The sequence below is a fragment of the Corapipo altera genome, unplaced genomic scaffold (assembly GCF_003945725.1).
Source record: "Corapipo altera isolate COAL_440 unplaced genomic scaffold, ASM394572v1 51, whole genome shotgun sequence".
Taxonomy (NCBI): domain Eukaryota; kingdom Metazoa; phylum Chordata; class Aves; order Passeriformes; family Pipridae; genus Corapipo; species Corapipo altera.
The window spans coordinates 3,566,402-3,585,177 of record NW_020884892.1 but is presented as its reverse complement, the minus strand read 5'-3'; the positions used below and the strand labels follow the sequence as shown (position 1 = coordinate 3,585,177).

The 18,776-nt window shown below is 36.6% G+C and overlaps 1 protein-coding gene across 5 annotated transcripts in view; it reads right to left on the bottom strand.

Moving 5' to 3' along the window:
* The window catches only part of ZFAT (zinc finger and AT-hook domain containing), a 128,067-nt gene that overhangs the window by 22,273 nt on the left and 87,018 nt on the right, over nucleotides 1-18,776 (bottom strand). For all 5 annotated transcript variants that reach the window (XM_027645752.1, XM_027645751.1, XM_027645756.1 and 2 more), the window contains 5 exons: nucleotides 12,495-12,582; nucleotides 8,479-8,628; nucleotides 6,476-6,649; nucleotides 3,614-3,702; nucleotides 998-1,136 (listed from right to left, as the gene is read on the bottom strand). In XM_027645752.1, the coding sequence (XP_027501553.1) occupies nucleotides 998-1,136; nucleotides 3,614-3,702; nucleotides 6,476-6,649; nucleotides 8,479-8,628; nucleotides 12,495-12,582 (640 nt within the window). The remainder of the gene's footprint in view (nucleotides 1-997; nucleotides 1,137-3,613; nucleotides 3,703-6,475; nucleotides 6,650-8,478; nucleotides 8,629-12,494; nucleotides 12,583-18,776) is intronic.

The following is an 18,776-nucleotide window of genomic DNA, read 5'->3' as shown; positions in this document are numbered from 1 at the left end:
GAGCACTGACCAAGTCAATATTACTTCTTTAAAACAACTGCAGGTTCCCTGTCAGCTTTCACTGTCTGTGAAAATAATCCTAAAATTATACTGTGCATTCTTACCCTGAAATTTATAGACAGAGATTTACTTTTTAAACTATTTTTGGTTGGTTGGTTGGTTTTTGACAAAAAGGAAACAAAGAAATGTCATATAATATAACACAGGCTCAAATTCCTCAATGTAGTTATATATTTTTCCATTATAGGGCAAGTTTATAGGAAGAATCTCAGACTTGGAGTATCTTTCTCTGTGCCATGACTTCAGTATTTTAACATGGATTAATGCCTTCAATAAATTAATGTTCTATCTTAGATGACTTGGAAATACCATCTATTAATAATGTCATATTAGAAAAATTACATTTAATTCATCTAACACAAGGGCATTATTTTGGTCTCTGTTTCACTTCAACAAAACCAAACACTCTGAAGATTCCAGAAGATATTATGAAACTGCTGGTAGTTTCTATTAAAAAATAGGGAAAAACACAATTCACAACCAGTTTTACCAGAACTCTTTTTGTCCCCAGGTTTTCTAGTGGAGGAATAATTTGCTGCCATTTTACTCTTCAGTCTCTTTCCTTACACTTGTTCATCCTTACCTTGAGTTCAACCTTGCAGAACTGTCACAGAAATTTATCATTCATTCAAACAGACAGTGATACTTTACTTACAGAAAGAGACAAACAAGTGTAAATGATAAATGTATGAAACAATGAATAGTACAGGCAAGGTCAAACAAAACTTTGGTTCACCCTCTCTTAAAAACCAAGAACAAAGGACACTGAATGAAGGGTAAAGGGTGGCCATTTCAGAATTGCAAAGAAGTAGCAATGGTTTATCATATAACACCCAATAAACTGAGGAATGCATATTGCACAAAAGCTTATCTTTATACCAAGTTTGCTTAAAAAAAAAAAAAAAAAAAAAAAAAAAGTTATATGGTGAAGATGTACCTTGTTGGATAAGGGCTTCGGCTGCAGGCTCCCCAGACCCTACATTTACATACTCTTCATTAGGATGCTTCCTGTTGTAATGCCTCTTCAGGGAACCAGATATATTGCAGGAATAGTGGCAATGTGCACATCGGAAGGGCTGTGAGTAAAAATGAAGATGTTAGATTGATCTCCTCACCTCTTCAGGATACAGGTCTAAGCTGCAATGTTTTGATCCCAAGAAACCATATTCATTTCTGGCTTAGGCACCTTGCAAGGACACCTTCCAAAATTCAATATAAATGGAAGTTGAAACAAAACATTACCTAAAATTTGGTATCTTTTATTATGTGCAAGACACCGAGTATTTTCAACATTATTTTTTGTAATTCAGTAAACTGTGTTTTCATAATTGAAGATCACAGGTCTGACCACGTGGAAATTTTCTACTACAAGGAAATTATTCAGCTGCTATGAGCTTTGGTCTGAAAAGAAGGAGCAAGACAGCTCAAATGACTGAAGGTACAAATGACAGCCAACCTAATTTAACAGGTAACTGTACCTGGCAGGGCTCATCTCTTTCCTTTCCTTCTCTCTCCAGTATGCTCCCAACTGCTTCCCTTTCACTGGCACTTACATTCCTCTCACCATTTGGTGGGTTAATTTTGGGAATTAAATTAATTAATTTTTAAGAACATATGTCTCCCTTCAACTGACAGGGAGAGACATTTCTAAAGCAAAAAGGACAAGGAAAAAAATAAAGCACTTGTGACTGAAGTTAACCTTTGAGAATAACTTCCTGACTGAGATATATCACAGTTACAGGAAGCTTGCCATAACCATCAGGGTCCTGGAAAAGGACCAAAGTCCTTAGGGAAAAGTCAAGTACCTCAGAATGGGACGGAAAATGTTTCATGCTCAGCAAACAGGGTCACCTAAAGTTAGTCAGCAGAAAATGGTTGGTACATAAATGTTTACAGAAGATGAATTTAAAGCAGGGAAATATCTGCAGTCAGGGTCCATTGACCAGAACACTCCCCAAAGCTTGTTGCTTATGACCTTCCTTCAGGCTCCAAACAGCAAAAATAAGGAAGAAAAGTGATGTTCAGGCTCCCTTAGCCCTACACTTCAGAGGGTACTGTGACATTCAGCTATGCAATTTCACAGAGAGGGGTACTCTGCTTTTCTATTGCTGAAACTGCTGTTTTTTCAAGAAAATAATCCAGACATACTGCTGTGTTCTTGTACCACTCTCAACATTCTTGCAAGTCATGTATATTACTTGCTATTGAATAGCAGGATTGCAAATCCATGGAGCTGGGAAATATGATAGATTAAAGGATCATTAGGTCATGTAAGTAGTGACATTTCTCTGAGTCTGATAAGCATGCAAACATCTGTCCTAGAATGAAGGAACACATTACCAACAAAAAGGTTTTGAACTCCTTTAAATAAATACTAATGATTGATCAGCTTCAGTGTTCTGCAGTTCTCTTGACAATGCCTTGAATTGCTACACTTATGTGCAGGCTGATCCTGAGGTCAGAATCAGCTGTATTTCAAGAACTGCTCTACAAGTACATTCATCACTTTAGCCATCAAAAAGGAAAATTATGTATTTTCATTTACAAAAAATCCTTTTCGAAAGATAAGTCCAGAGTAAAGCCACATACTTAAGAAAGAAAAATTATTTGTTCAAAATGTATCATCTCTTTAGACGACTGGTTTCATTTTCTTAAATAACTCGTCCTCCAAAATTTAAATCATCATTGAAAAGACTGCTTTCCTTTCTGCTTTATGGTGCTTACTAAGAATGGCTGCAGTGTACTCTTTCTAGAAGCAAAATGATCTGTCAGATAATGCAAGATGTTGCACATGAAAACAGTATGATGTTTTCAATAAGAAATATGCTTATTGCCAAGATAAAGCATTACATTAAAGTGCATATTTTCATAAATATAAAACATTGGTTTTTTCTGGAAAATAAACTAGTATAATTTCTAGTTACTGAATATAACATTTCACAATTCATTACATCAAGATTATCACAGTGAGAACCAACACGAAATCTAGAAATAAAACCATTCTACAGTTTATTAAAATAAACCATATCTCTAATTTAAATACTTCCTAGAGACATTAACAATCTTCAAAACTCTTTCCAAGACATATTTCAGATAAAAGGTGTGTTTTAAAATTAATTCTCTTCAATTTTCAAGTATATAAACTCATCTATAGTACAAAAGACTGGTAAACTTTCAGAGAAAAACAAAGTGAGAAATGAACAGTGATGTATGGGATTTGCTTTCCTATCTCACTAGAACATTTTAAGGTATGTATTAGATTTGTTCTCTCAAGGACTGACCATCAAAAAAACCCAATCATGTTTGGTTTATATTGCAACTTACAGATATTTTTGTCAAGTAAAGATACTAATAACAAATTGTCCATGGACAAAATAACCCTATCTCAAAAGTCTGAATATAAAGTTAAAATTTCCAAAATATTAAAATGTTCATGTACCATTATTGTCACCAAACAGGAAAATGTGCCAGTTTTAAACTGTTGTCGAAAGTTTCATGTATTTCTTAACCACTTTAAGTATGATTTAAATAATCATGCTTTTTGTTTCCTTACCTTGAAAGAGACATGTTGTTCCATATGACGTAGGAGCTGTGGTTTTTGGGCAGCTGTATAGTCACACACCGTACATTTAAACTGCTTTCCTGAAATGGGAATAGAAAATGGAATATTTTTTTCCTATTTAAGTTCAGAAAACTACTGGTTCTATTATCTTATAAAGATGAATTCCAAAATGCTAAGAATGAATAATGAACAATACAAGAAGTCTGGCACTTACTCTGCAAAATTTTGGTTAAATAGAGCTAAGACCAGAGTACGGAAGAAAAAAGGCTCGAGTGTCATCTTTAAATTATAAGCATTAAATAATCTAGATTCTCCTGGAATAGTCACTTGGGAAAGAAGAAAGAGAATTGTTATAGTGCAGTCTAAATAGAAGAAAAAAATCCATTGTTTACAACTGCAGGCACAGATACTTTGCTGTTTGTAAAGCACATTTCGAAATTCTTGAAACACAGATGTTTGATCATGTTTACACGGTTTTAGCTACTTCTGTACCAAGCACTGAATTGTTAAGATTCAAATGCATTTTCTCTTCAAAGCACTCTCTCTCACAAATCTTTTTTTCCGTTATATTTTAAATTAACAGAATTTCCTTCCTTTATTTTCTGGGTCTCATACTCCCTTTCTCCATATTTTGCCTTTAAGATTCTATTAGTCCTGTTACCTCCAGCCAAATTAGAAGGTGTATTAATTACAGAAGGACTTCATTCCTGAATTAAACACCCTCTCTGGCAAACTGCATTTGTCTGATGTGGAATAAGAATATGCTGAAAACTACTCCAAAAGCAAAAAAGCCAAAATGAACAATGAAGAAGTAAAATAGAAAATATTCTCTATTATCATAAAAAGATTGAGTTTCTTTAGATTCTGGATCTTGCTGAAAAAATTACAAGCATTTTATACTAAGTGTGAAAGTTTCTATAAAACACAGCTAAAAAATCCTTAACACGTTTTCTGGTATCTAAATAAAATAATGAAAAACTGGTTTATTTATTTATTTATTCTGTTTTATTTCTAACCACAACAGTAACAACCCTGGACTACAGAATTGTTTTCTATCATGTCACTCTTGAGAAGTCTGTCTTCGGGAGAAGAATAAATCAGACAGAAAACTGCTTTATATTCCACTGGTTAAACTGACCTTGCAGGGCTGGTATTTGAACAAAAATTGCCTGGATTCATAAGTCAGGAAGACAAGACTCATAAACAGCGAAACATCTTTCAAATTCATTTATTTCTGAAATGACTGAAGAACACAAGACGTGTATTGGTAAGAACTTCTGCAGTGCTGTCACTACGGAAGGGGACACTGGGCAAAGAGAAACTGTCAGCATTCAAGAGGCTGAAAGTCCCCTGACAAACCACAAACACCACATTCCTGGTTCAGGGTTTCAGCCTGACCTAGTAGTAATTTATAAGAGACCATCATTCCTTGCATGCAATTAAACATTTAAAACCAACTTCGCACCTATAAAACCAAATCCAGACACGGTGAGCTCCTGCTCGACCACAGTGCTACTCTTGACAGTACCAAATTTCAAAGCTGCCTCAGCTGAATTGCACCAATTACTTACACACACACACATTTTGTCCAAGAGGTAGAACAGGTGAAAAGAAATTCAGCTTTCATTGCTGAATTTCACTATTTGAACACGCCAGATGGTGAAAACAAAACAGAAAGGTTTTGAAATTTAATACCATGCAGTGATTTTTTTTACAGAAAGAGACCTTTTTATTTTTTTTTTGTAGTTTGATCATGCTTGAAATTTCCTTTTCATTCAAATACGACAACCTGCCTCCTTCTCACAGCCAGGAATCAGCTGAGGACTGCATTTGATAAGTAAAATCTTGATTCTTGCATACGAAGTTTAGATGTTATGTGCCACACCCGCTTGTTACTGACCAAGTTATTTCAAAATACTGAAAAGTACTTTTTGAATAATGAGTCATTTATTAACTTATGGTAATTCTGCAATAACTTTGCTAATAAAATAACAACTACATGCTTCCTGTAACATTTTACATTTGTTGATGTAAAAGGGATTGTCTGTTTCACTTATACATACATATGTAAGTATAAATAAGTATCTCTGACACAGAAACCTCACACACATTCTAAAGATGTAATAGAGCACTGTGCATTTTCTGGGAAAGGATAATGCTAATGAATATGTAGTTTTTAAAAAAATAATTTAAATTAAATAGTCAATAAAGAGTAGAATGAGTTTTCACACAGGTGAGCAACAAAGATCAAGACATAATGAAGGTCTGTAAAACTTATCTGCTAAATCATTTACTTCAATTTGACAATCACATAAGAATAAGGTATTGTTGTGTTCTAAATACAATATATGTACACAAAATATGATATTTTCTGGATGTGCATCTTACTTTTTTCAGTTATCATCACAGAAATATTAAAATTACAGGCCAAATGATGTGCTGCATGTGAGACTGTAGAGAATACATGCCCAGGCTTGTCACTGGCTGATTACATATGGGGACACAGGCCCTGAGTCTACTGGGCTGCTGGATTTGACAAGAGAATCCTAACAATGTTCTCACAGAAGAAGTAGTAAGGGACTGAACCACAGAAATATTTGTATTTTCAAATTTCTATTGAAATAAAAATTCTCTGTAAGAACATGAAGGGATATAAAGCCAACAGAAATTTAAGAAAAAACCCCAAGTATTTCAGAGACATCTGTCTGTCTTTCACAGAAATTAATTTTGCAAAGTTTTGAATTGTTTCCCAAATGGTGTCTCCTAGAAATAAACAAAACTTGTAAATCACACTTGGTGTTCAACTCAAAAACATATAATGTCTTAAAATAAATCTAATAAACATCCACCTACCATCAGCAGTATGAAGGAGTTTATGGCTCTTCAAAGTGCCTTTTGATTTGAACTTTTTCCCACACATATCACAGAGGTGTGTTTTCTCAGTGCTGTGACGATTCATGTGGGCTTTCAAGTTACTCTTGCTGCGCGTGGCGTACTCACAGAGAGAGCACTTGAAGGGTTTGACACCTAAACACGAAAGAATGTACCATGAAACAACCAGGATGTACCTTTTGACAAGAGGGTGGACATTTCCTTGAAAGAAATTTCACATCACGTGAGCAACATCAACAACGAGGTCACCATTTCAAAATTTGGATATCCACATTTAACAAATTTCATCTACAGCTTCTGTGTAAACAATACCGAGCTCTTGACAGCATCACTTAACTTGCTCAGAGAAAGGAAGAGTTCTTTTAGAATCAAATATTGCCCTATTGAAGCCAGTACTAAATTTAGCCAAGCAAACACTAATATTTGGGCTTTGCTGTGTCTATCCTTCATTTAGAAGTAGAATCCAGACTGCCTAAATTGATGCCTAGCTGGTGTATTTATGTCCCACTAAGAGTCTTCAGATCACCACCATTCTCTGTTTAGTCCAATAAACAATGAAGAAAGCTGTTTTAAAGAGGACTGTTTCATTAGGTACTTAGTTTGTTAGCAGAAGTTAAATGTGTGAAGCTGTGTTTTATTGTTAATTAATATCAGATTTGCTAATGTCTCATGCAGTGGTATCCCTTAAGCAAGCGCATCTTATCAGGTATCCCTCAACAAGACGCAAGCACTTAAAATTGCATCTTCTCTCAAACTGTCCAAAGCACACAGAGAGACACCCAGAATGTCATTTAACAGAAGTTCTATAAGAACAAAGTAAATCCTTCAAAGAAAAGTCAAATAAATCTGAACTGGTAGAGTAGCTCAACAGTTTCATGAGGCTCTGCCAGTTTTAGATTGATATTCGTGACCTTAAAACTAGATTTACAAGCATGAGGAATTATAGTCTGCTTTAAGCAGGCTTGATTGCACACTTTGATTCAGGAGTAAGTTTCTATTCACCTCCTTCTCCCAACAGTCAGATGAGATAGGTTCCAAGCTTTCCTGTCAGAATACAAAAACTCTGTCTACGGAATACACAAGGAATTGCCCTAACCTACATTCTGTATTACCCAAATTCTTAATGGAATAAAGGCCATTGGAGAGGACCCTGCTACGGTACACAGGCAAGTAAACTCACAGTTAAATCCTTCAAACAAATATGCTGAACTGCCTATATAGGAACAAACACTTTGGAACCAAGACAGCAGTTTGAGAGTACCAAATCCCATTATCCTCTTCATGCAGTGGGCTGGCTAAAGAATCCAAAAGCATAGGCAATCTGTTCTATAAATTATTAACGTGACTAAAGACCACATAAGTGGTCTTCAACATATTATAAAAATACACAGACTGGGTACACACAGGATTCTACTGGGCAGAGATTTTTAAGTTCAAGGGATTTTTAACCAGTGTTGTCACATTACTGGAATTTCTCCCTAAAAAGTCACAGATGTGATCAGTATTATCTTACGAGTTTTTGATCAATGTCTGTGTCTGTGTCAGTTAGCTGTCATGATCTGCATGATTTAATTAAAATACAGAATTTATATGTATACATCAAAGCCACTGGATTCCAATTGTTTTACTAATAGATTTCCAGACCATGTATTTTTGGGCGAATGTGAAAGGAGCAGCAGTGACTCATAAGAAGATAGAGGAAAAAATACTTTACAGATGTTCATTAATGAATTTGGAAAAAATTGCATGAGAATATTATTAATTTCATAAAACATTTAAGCTGTCTATTCACGTTATGAGTATGTGGTCCAGAAGGCATTAAACTAATTAATTAACCTCTAATGTGGCTTAAAGTGTTTGAGTCAGGTATAGAAATAAATCTGAATCCTTTTTTTTACGTTGGCGAAGCTTTAGTGGAATATGAGACTCATTATATGCCCAAAAGCTTAAACCCAGAGTTTTACCTTCATGAGCCCAAATATGACGTTGAAGGTCTGATCCATTCTTCATAAAATAAAAATCACAGTAGGGACATTTCACAGCTCGTTTTCCAATAAGTCCTTTCAGCTGAACTCTTCTGCCAAGAATCTCAGAAATAGTATTCATTGAAACCTCTGAGAGAAATGCAAAAGGTAATAAGAACCAGAAGTACATGAGGGAATTTGTTCTCTAAGTAATATTGAAGAGCTAGATCCTGAATCACTACAACTTTTTAAAAGCTCTATTTCCCCTACTGCCACTCAAAACGGACTTGGGTAAAGAGCACAAGGACCTTTTTTCCTTTAGGCTTCCTAGGTTGCTCTGTCCTTTCTCTTCTGATCTGCAAACTCACTGTCCTCACTGCCCTCACTGCCTGTTTTAAAAAAAATAACATTTTAAATATTAAAAAAAAATGTAGTTGCACCACTGGCTTAGAAATAATTTTCTGACTATGAACCTTCCTCATAAATTAACTGGCACTTTTTTCTTCAATATTTTCAAAAACCGTATTCAAGATTTCACCCCAGATTTCCAGATGTCAAGGATCTGAAGACAATTTACTTCAACCGCAGCTATAATGATCAGAATGCTGATAATCAGATACTTTAAAGGAAAAACCACTCATGGAATAAATGTGATTGGAAGGAACCTTTAAGGTCACCTGCTCCAAACAGGGTCAACTTTAGAGTTCTAACTTCAAATTTACAGTAAGTTGCTTGGGGTCATATCCAGTCCTGTTCTGAACATATCCAAGGGTGCAAATTCTACAGCCTCTCTTGGCCCATTCCAGTGTTTAAGCACCTTAACAGTCAAAATTATTTTCCTAATTCTAATCAGAATCTCCTTCCTTCAACTCACATCCCTTCACTGTACAGCTTTAAGAAGATTCTGGCTCTGTCTTCTTTTTAATTAGATTGCAGAAGACAGTAATTAAGATTTCTCTCCTGGCCTTTGCTCATTCAGGCTAAACACAACTCAAAGCTTTTCCTTCATATATGATCTAATGTTTTGGTTGTCACAGTGAAAAAGCTCAAAATAATTAAGTTTAAATTAAAGTGTCCCAAACATGCATAATGAAAACACTGCCAAATGCTTTAAAAAAGTAAATCAAATTGCTCAATGAAGTCAGATGAATGAAATGCTATCTCCTGACTTAATGAAAGTACAGCACTCATGCAATCTAAACATTAATACAGGAAAACTGGTGACTTAATATGTCCCAGATCTTATGAATTTGGAAGTTACTGTCTAAAATTAGATTTTTACCAAAAATGAACTCTCATACCTAGTCTCCTGATGATCGGCCCCAGAATGAAATCAAAAATCCTGCCTGAACTCATATGCCCAAGGAAAACAACCTCAAAAGGTAACTACAAAAGTCCATGAACTGAGCAGAGATAAGCTGTAAAGTACTCAAAAAAGAAAAACAGAGACACAAGTCTGAACCTGCATCTGCCTTCCATGGCTTAGATCCTTCATTGATGACTGCAGCCTAGGATGTCTGCTCAGTGGGGATCTATGAAAGCTGGTGCCTCTCATGTCTCAGAACTATTAAGAAATATCATATTAAATCAGTCAGAGGATGAAAGGTAGATAATTCTGAGAGCTGGGACCAGAATCCAATTCTCCTCCTTCACTGCTGAGTACTCTAATCTTTGGGCAATAAAGCCAAGCTCTTATCTCTTTGGTTTGAAATACTGCTCTGCCAAAGTCTATAGAGATTTTCCCTTTATGGGACCAAAATTCAACTCCTCTGCAAATGCAGAAGAGGAAGGAGTGTTGTTTGATTTCATACTTTCTACTTGATGGGACAGAAGAGACAAGGGAGGGTTCATGCTGAATGATACTAAGAAAGGAAGGAAAGGGGAGTTCTAAAAATAGCATTTTAATGATAAATACAAAAGGGTGTCAGTTTAAATTAATTTTTGATATGTCATTTTAAATTCAATTCATTTTAACAGCACCCATTTTTTCTTTCATCTTAATACTTTTTCATTTACATTTTTGAAAACAATTGCACTCATTCCACTGCAGTATTTAATAGCTTGTACCATCAGACCCTTCACATTTATTTGGCTTGTAATTAAGTAAGTTGTACAAATAAAGGATTTCCTCCTGATTACAAGAAGAGAATTCACAGAAAAAAAGATTTGTGTGCTAATTCTCATCCATATATTAAAACAGGGTTGTTGCATAACTACTGCATAGGCATATCTTAGATGTAGTATTTATTCAGTGCCATGGAGATATATCTGATAAATCTGCTATTTTGTCTTTAAGCTCTACTTGCCTATGATACATGAATGAAAAATGAGGACACAAAATAATAGGCTGTGCAGATTTTCTTTTTTAACCTTACTTCTGTTATAACACAGAGTTCCAAACAACCCACTTGGATCAAAAAATTTACACTATACTTTTAGAGGGAATCAGATACCAATTGAATTCTTCCGAAGTATTTAAATGCATGAGTTTTGTATTTCAGGGCTACAGAGTATTTCTGGACTCCAGAGTATTTCTGGACCTCAGACACAGCATACACAGAATTCAGCAGAAAATGGACCAGTGCAGGCTAATGGGAACCTGTAAGGCACAGTACATAATGTCCTGCTAGTCCACACATCCTGTTATTTAGGGAGGTCTCCTATGCTCCCTGGCTGAGGCACCACAAAGGCTTAATAGGCACAGCTCTTGAGATTCTATTTCTATGCTTACTGGTGATATACCTCCTGACTACAGTATAGCTCAGAGGCCTTTTCTCATCTCAATTTGCTGCATCAGACATGTCCGCTGACGTCCGACAACGCCCTCCAACCACACTGCTGTGGAGTGGTCTGCAAATAGAGAGGTTTAGTAACTAAAGAGCTGAAGTGGGAGTTAGTCTGAAATTAAAGTGAAGGAAATTGTTTAAAACACGGGTCTAGCACTATCTAGTGGCAGTAGAAAGATAAGAAACTACTGCTTTATCTATTACGTTGTACTTCTGGCAAAGGCAAGAAAAGTTACATCCTTTTAACAGGATTTTTCCTTCCCCAAACTCAGTTTGAGCATGGCCCGTATTTTCTTTTTTAATATCAAATTATGTCAGGTGATAAGTAACACTGTAGATGACTTAATTAAAATGTGTTGGCAGATGCTGTCACCTCTTCTTTCTCTGCAGTAGCAGTGGGTCTTTCTATCCAACATAACACAGTTACTGAGGAGGAAATCAGGGCCACACCAATGTGGCTCTGCCGAGTTCACATCAGTCGGATTTAAATCAGTCCCTGCACCAGGACTTTGGCACTGGATTCCCAAGATCTGAGAAAGGATTGTTTACTCGGGCACGGTACACTGACTTTCCACATTCCTGTTATGTTGTGCTTGCACTGATAAATCAGGGCACCAGAACGCAAGGAACAAACAGAGTTTGGATGGGCTGCAGTGGCTGGCTGGATCCAGCCAGGCTTGACAGCTCCAGCTTAGTACTGGCCACACTACATCCCAGCTGGTTCTAGCAGGAGCCCTGATGGAGACTTATCTGGCCCTGGAGGTACAGCCCAGCCCCACAGGACCTGAGCACACAGAGTCAGCTCTGCATTCACATCAGTCACCTACAGACAAATATTGTGCACTAAATGCATTCCTGTCAGTTCATGTAAGGCCAATGGGAATTTTATGTCTCCTGGGTTGTTATAGGATGTCTATATGCCTGATTCTAAACTTCCCAATGCTTAATCTGAATTCACTTAGGTCTTCTTTTGGAAATGAGCTCTTCATCAGATGAAGTCAGATTTCTTAGTACAATTACCTGACATACTCCAAACACACTCTCAAACAGTAACATTTTTCACTTTAAATTCTAACATCTGCAAACCCAACACAATTTTTACTCTAAACCAGTTAAATTAGACATAGACTCTTCTCTTTCTTAGGAATATAATTACATTACACTGCTCACTCTAAACCTTTATCCATTTATTGAAATAGATTGAGAAATTTCCCTTGATTTTTTCCTTACCAGGGTGATTTGTCTTGATGTGAGATTTTATAAGTCGATCTTCAGAAAATGACTTCTCACATACGGGACAGGAATAACTCTTTTTATCCTTAAGTGAGAAAGAAAGAGATTGCATGATCAGTCCACCGGTATAATCACTTTAGTCATTATTCAGTAATACATGGTTCTCAACAAAGTTATAATTGAAGGTTCAGTTTTTAAGGAAGAAATGAAGCTATTTATAGCGAAATAAGTGAAGGAGAAATATTAAAAGTACTCTAAGCATCATTAATCCTCATGAATGTAGGGCTCCAAGTTACAGCAGACGAGAATATGCACAATAAATGTAAGCATTATCCTCTGACTGACTCTGTAGAGAATCAAAAGTTGAAAGATCAAGTCACATAACAGAAGAAAATGTATTTGAAATGAGTAGTAATATACAGGGTTTTTTCTTTATTTTTTTTTCCACAAGTCCACTCTTCTGAAACCTAAGGATCAGATCTTATTATTCTGAAGACATGCATCACTATATGGATTTACAAAATGGCCTGAAATGGAGCAGCAAAGTTAGCAATGACAGATGCCATTACTTATTCAGTGTCTACATTTCTAACCACTTTATGAATATTCAGCATTTGATGTATTACCAGTAAAGTCTTTTTCTAATATTTTGATTTAAAAACTTACAGACTACTCTGGATTTTTTCAGTGTCACTGATGTTATAACAGATTTAACACCATCAATCAAGTTTAACTGGAGAATTTTGACTGAATTTGTTCCTATACGCAATTTTAGTCTAATTGCAATTTTCCTGTTTTTACAAATGCGTCTAACTCTACATAAAAATGTAGGACTTTTCTCCATTAACTGCTAAATTATTCAATTTAAAATAAATCTTGCCACTTATTAAATAAATTGAAGAGGTTGATTTTTCCAGAAGCACGATCTAAGACAACAGACTGGATGCTCAATCAAATGAATGGATCATCCAGTCACCTCTGCACTGAGGGGATTAACATATGAGTGGATCATCAAAACCACAGATGGAGGGAAGCCTACTTAGTCCTGACAGCTGGGTAGATAACCAGGTAACACACTACCTCGTGGGAGAGGTGCACCTACCAAACTACCAGAGGTCTCTGGTAAGCTGAATCTACAGAACAGATATTTCACTACTTATTTGAGGAGAACAGAAGTACTTCTTGAAGAGCATGGAAGGAAGATTACTGATCAAAAAGACAGACCCCTGTCTTATGAGAGAAAAATTTGGAGGTAACAGGAGAATAAGGGTCCTGAACTCTACCAGTTTCTGACCTTAGACCAAAGAGCATCTCTGAACGGTGAGGAAAAATTTACAAGGAGGTCATTACTTCCAAATGCTGCCGTTACACAGCTATAAATGGACATGTCTCTTAAAAGAAAAGCAAAATTGATGGGTTTCCAAGGCACTGGAATATACACAGGCATTTGCACTCAGTGCATTATGTACCTCGGAAAAAGAAATCCCTATGTTGAAGCACCTACGAGTCAAACCCAGAAGTAGCTCTAGAACTCATGGGCTAAAATAGCAATAAATACTTCCACGACACTAGGATATGGGATATGGAGCTCTCACTGCCATTAATATGGCAACGGGAGTCACAAGGAGAATCCTGTCTGAGCTGTTAGATTATTTGCTCCTGAGAGAAACTCTGCACCGGGGACAGGGGATAACAGCTATTAAAGGATTACCATCCCGAGGACAGTATCCTGCCTGCTATGATGGAGTTGGGGCTGTCATCATTTGGAGTCCTGAGAAACCCAGGTTAAAAAAAAGAGGAATATCAGAGAACATTACCTCTTTTTTTGGAAGAAGAGATTCAAGGAGCCTACAATGCTGTCTAAACCTTGAAGAAGAGCTGTTAATTTGCAGAATTAGGGTCTCTCAAACGATATAACCAAAATCTGCTACCAATTATTTCAGATTTCTAACTGAACACATCACTCCAATGAAGAGTGGTAGACTAATCCTAATAAAACTCCACAGCAACGTTTGCACCTTTTCAAAGATGGGGTTGCATAATCATATTCATAATTTGGCACACATAAGAAAAACATAAGCACAGTATCATTTAGGGGGCTCTTTAGGGGGCAGCTGAAATTTTTTGACAGATCTCAGTTCATTCCTCAAGCTTGCTATATAACTAGTTGCAAAATATATAATAAATAAGGACAAAAACTAATATATTTTTAATGTACAGTTGGGTGTTGCTGGTCTTTGATACTCACTGTATTAAGTGTGATCAGAACACTGAGACAAATACATCTTGCTGTTTCATAAAGTTAAATAAGAAAAAAAATTTCAACACTCCACACACACACACCACCCTCCCCCCTATTTTAACTAAAATGCTGTAATTGTGACAACTTTACATTCTTACTAATACTCTCAGGGAAGGCAAGGCTATAAGCCTATGCCTTAAGGAAAACTCAAAATAATCAGTAAATGCAACAAAATCTATAGAGCAATATGAAAGGACGGCACCGAGAAAACATCTTTCCACATGATGATTCTAACAAAATTTTTCAACAATGAAAAAATCCAAATTGTTTCTTTCAAGCAGTTAGAAAGTTATCTACACCAAGTTCTGCAGAAATGACCTTCAAAAGGGGTATCTGTTGCATGGGAACAGAGTGTGCCCATGAGCACCGAGACCTTCAAAGTGTATCTGTCAAGCTCCAGTCTCTCACAGAGAGCACCCAGCTGGAGCCAAACCTTTCACTGCTGTTTATCCAGGCCAGTGCCACTGACTGTTGGAGCTTATGCTATTAGTTTTGAATGTTTAAGTGCACTTCTGTCGCTGCCCTGAGAGCTCATGTCAGTGCTGGTCCTACAGTGTAATCCCATCACTCCCAAAACAGCCTTTAAGAAACCCTCTGTGGCAAACAAAGTATTTCAGAGCACCCAGGCCACAACACAGAGCCTCAAAGGTCACCCCCACCACAGCTGTAGCTCTTCAGAGTGCCCTGGTCATAGGTGATGACAGAAGCACTTTGGAGGACTGAGGCTGAGGTTCTAGTAATACCTTAATCACATTCCTAGCATGCAGGTTTTCCTTCAGTAAGAATAAAAGTTATCTATCCTATGCCTCATTGCCTTTTAAATGCCTTTGAAGGTTTTTTTGAAGGGCACAAGCAGAAACAAAGTATGGAAAGAGCTGGATCCTTATTAGAGACCAGCTGCATAGTCCAATCACCTATTTCAATTTCAATTTCAAATTAAAAGTCACTTATACACTTTCTGAGATTTGCTTACTACCCTATTAACCAATCCGAGAAAATATAAGAAATTTAAAATAATTCCTAAATAAAGGCAGGTTTTTGACAGAAAGTACTGTTTGCATTCCACAAATCAGGTATTTAATTAGGTCCATAAATACACTTAAACCTAGCGAAAAAAAATTAGTCTAATGATATCACAAATCTCCTTGTTTATGTTGCTTTTTTATAAAATAAGGCCACTTATATAGGAATCACAATGTGTTTCTCTTTATATAAATGAATTAAAATTGTGCTAAGAAATCAGCTCTATTGCATTACCGATTTATAACGCTCTGAGGAGAATTTTAGGCATGTGTTTCAAGATAATTCAAAGGATAGGTGTACTAGTACACAGTCATAAAAAGAAAAATTAAAAGCCTCTGTATATGTAGGGAGCTGGGGGTGTTCAGCCTGGAAAAAAGGAGGCTCAGGGGAGACATCACTCGCTACAACTCCCTGAAAGGAGGTTGTAGCCAGGTGGGGGTGGGTCTCCTCTCTCAAGTTAACTAGTAACAGGACCAGAGGAAATGGCCTCCAGTTGTGCCAGGGGAGGTTTAGACTGGATATGAGGAAAATCTTCTTCAGTTAAAGGGTGGTCAAGCACTGGAACAGGCTGCGCAGGGATGTGGTTCAGTCACATTCCTGGAACTGTTCAAAAATCTTGTGGATGTGGCCCTCGGGGACATAGTTTAGTGGTGAACAGGGTGGTATTGGGTTAACAGTTGGACTCAATGATCTTAGAGGTTTTTACCAACATAAAGGACCCTTTGACAAAACCAACAGACCCCTATGAAATTTATTTAATTAATCGAATAGTACTAAATATGTCCTACACTGCAAAACACCAGAAAACACAGCAGTTTTTCTATTGCACTCATCAGTAGGGACATTCTGATGACACAAATATCTTCTCTTATGAACATATATAGAATAATATAATCATAAATTACATGATCTAAATGGCAATTCTGCCACTAATTTCAAAAGAGAGTGTGTGGAGTCCTGACTGTTTTGTTATCAATTTCATTAATACTGTAAAATTAAGATCGTGCCCCTAATTAGCAGCCCAAATTAGATAATTATGTTATAGAAATCAACAACCCATTTCCTTCCTTTCCAGCAGCAGCAGTGACATGATTTCATGAGCAGGAGATAATACAAAGCTTTACTAAATATTGGTACTCCCAAAGCATTTCCAGGAAAAGTTCCCACAACTCAATTAACACAACATTTGACTGTATAATTTGTAGAGGAATAGAGAGACAAAACCCGCACCCACATCTACTCAGATAAACAGAAATTTAATTTCTAACACCTGTGGGATCAGAATTAGGCCCCTGAGTATATCCAGAAATCTTCACCACAGCTGTCATGATGTTCAAATCAAAACCTTCACAAAAGATTCCTGAATTAAGCTGATGTCCTATTAAAATGCAACTTACCTAAAAGGATCTGATGTACCCAGGAGGTGGCTATGTACACATGTGAATGAAGATACAGAAAAATGTGCAAATGGTTACAGACTTTTATGAAGTCTAACAAGCAGCAAAAGTCACAGCTCACAAAATGACAAGCACCTGCATACAGTACTTGAGCATATTTTCATGAAATATCCACTATTAAAAACAAATGCCTCACTGACATTCAGTATGGAAGTGAGCACAAGGGCAAAAGCCATTTTCCAACTGAGAGCTGGGTCATTAGATCATACATGTCTTTGTTATTTCCTTGCCTTTCTTGACTACACAGTGGCACTGCTCCAGAGGCAAGGGTAACACAGCCAGACCAGTGACAGTCTGAAAATTAATGCTCCTCAGGAAGGGGAAATAAGCAATCAGAGCTTAAGTGTCTCACTTCCTACACACATGAAAGGTCAGCAGCATAATGGAATTTATAAGCATCCTTCCAAAGACAAGAGTCATTGGCATCCCGAAACGTGCACCAAAGGAAATGTAGGCACCAAAGAACAAGTGCTGGTTCTGGGTTTGAACTAGAGTTTTATAGAGGTGCTTATCTTGCAGTATCAATTACATATAGAGATTTAAAATATTTTCAGAGACAAATCTCTCTGATGTTTATCTGCTCAGCATAGTTAGTATTGTAAAACCCACTGGGGGTTGTAAACCAACTCTGGTACCTCCATCAGCATTGTTTAGTTCCATACCCAGCCCCTAATGGTCCCAACAAGCTCATCCATAACTGTAAATTATTCCAAGTAATTTTCAACTGCCCAGCCCTCTCCTAGGTGCCATGATATTGAAGTGATTGGCATATGTTACAGTTTGAACTTCTCAAGAACTCAATAAATGCCAATAAATATTAAAAACCACTACACAAGCCTCAGGGGTAAAAGGTGAGTATTGAAAATAAGGGAATATATGCAAAATTTTGGTTTTGAATCAAACCAATCCTCAATTCCCAGGCTTCAGAAGTAAAAATCTTCCCTGTAACAACAGTGTCTATCAAGTACAGAGGTAAGAGGCAGCACATACACACTCCTCATCATCGTCTGCCAGGGAATAAACAATCCCAAATTCAGTGCAAGACTTGGATGATGCACAGAGAGTAAGATAGGTGGCTATACAGTGAGTGACAAGGACGAAGGGATAGCTGCTTTTCCATACCCATCATTTATCCTCTTCACAAAATAATGCAGGGATTCAGCTAAAATGCAGCCAGCAACAAGGCAACGAAGGGTACACATCCATACAAGGAACTGAACTGAGATTTTGGTCCCTTCAGTCTCCAGGGAAGTTTTAACTTTAATATTTATTAAGAATTGATTTTGCAAACTAAAATTAAGATTAAAGTAGAGTTCCACATTTAACCTTGCACAGCTTGTTAATGTACTATAATTTGGAGTAAGTAGCTCTGTTCAGTGAGATATACATGAAGTAAATATACCAAGCATGGGCACAAAGGTCAATATTGAGAAGGGCCAAATTTAGTTATTAAGTTATAATATATGAATTTTTCAATCCATTCAAATAAATATATTT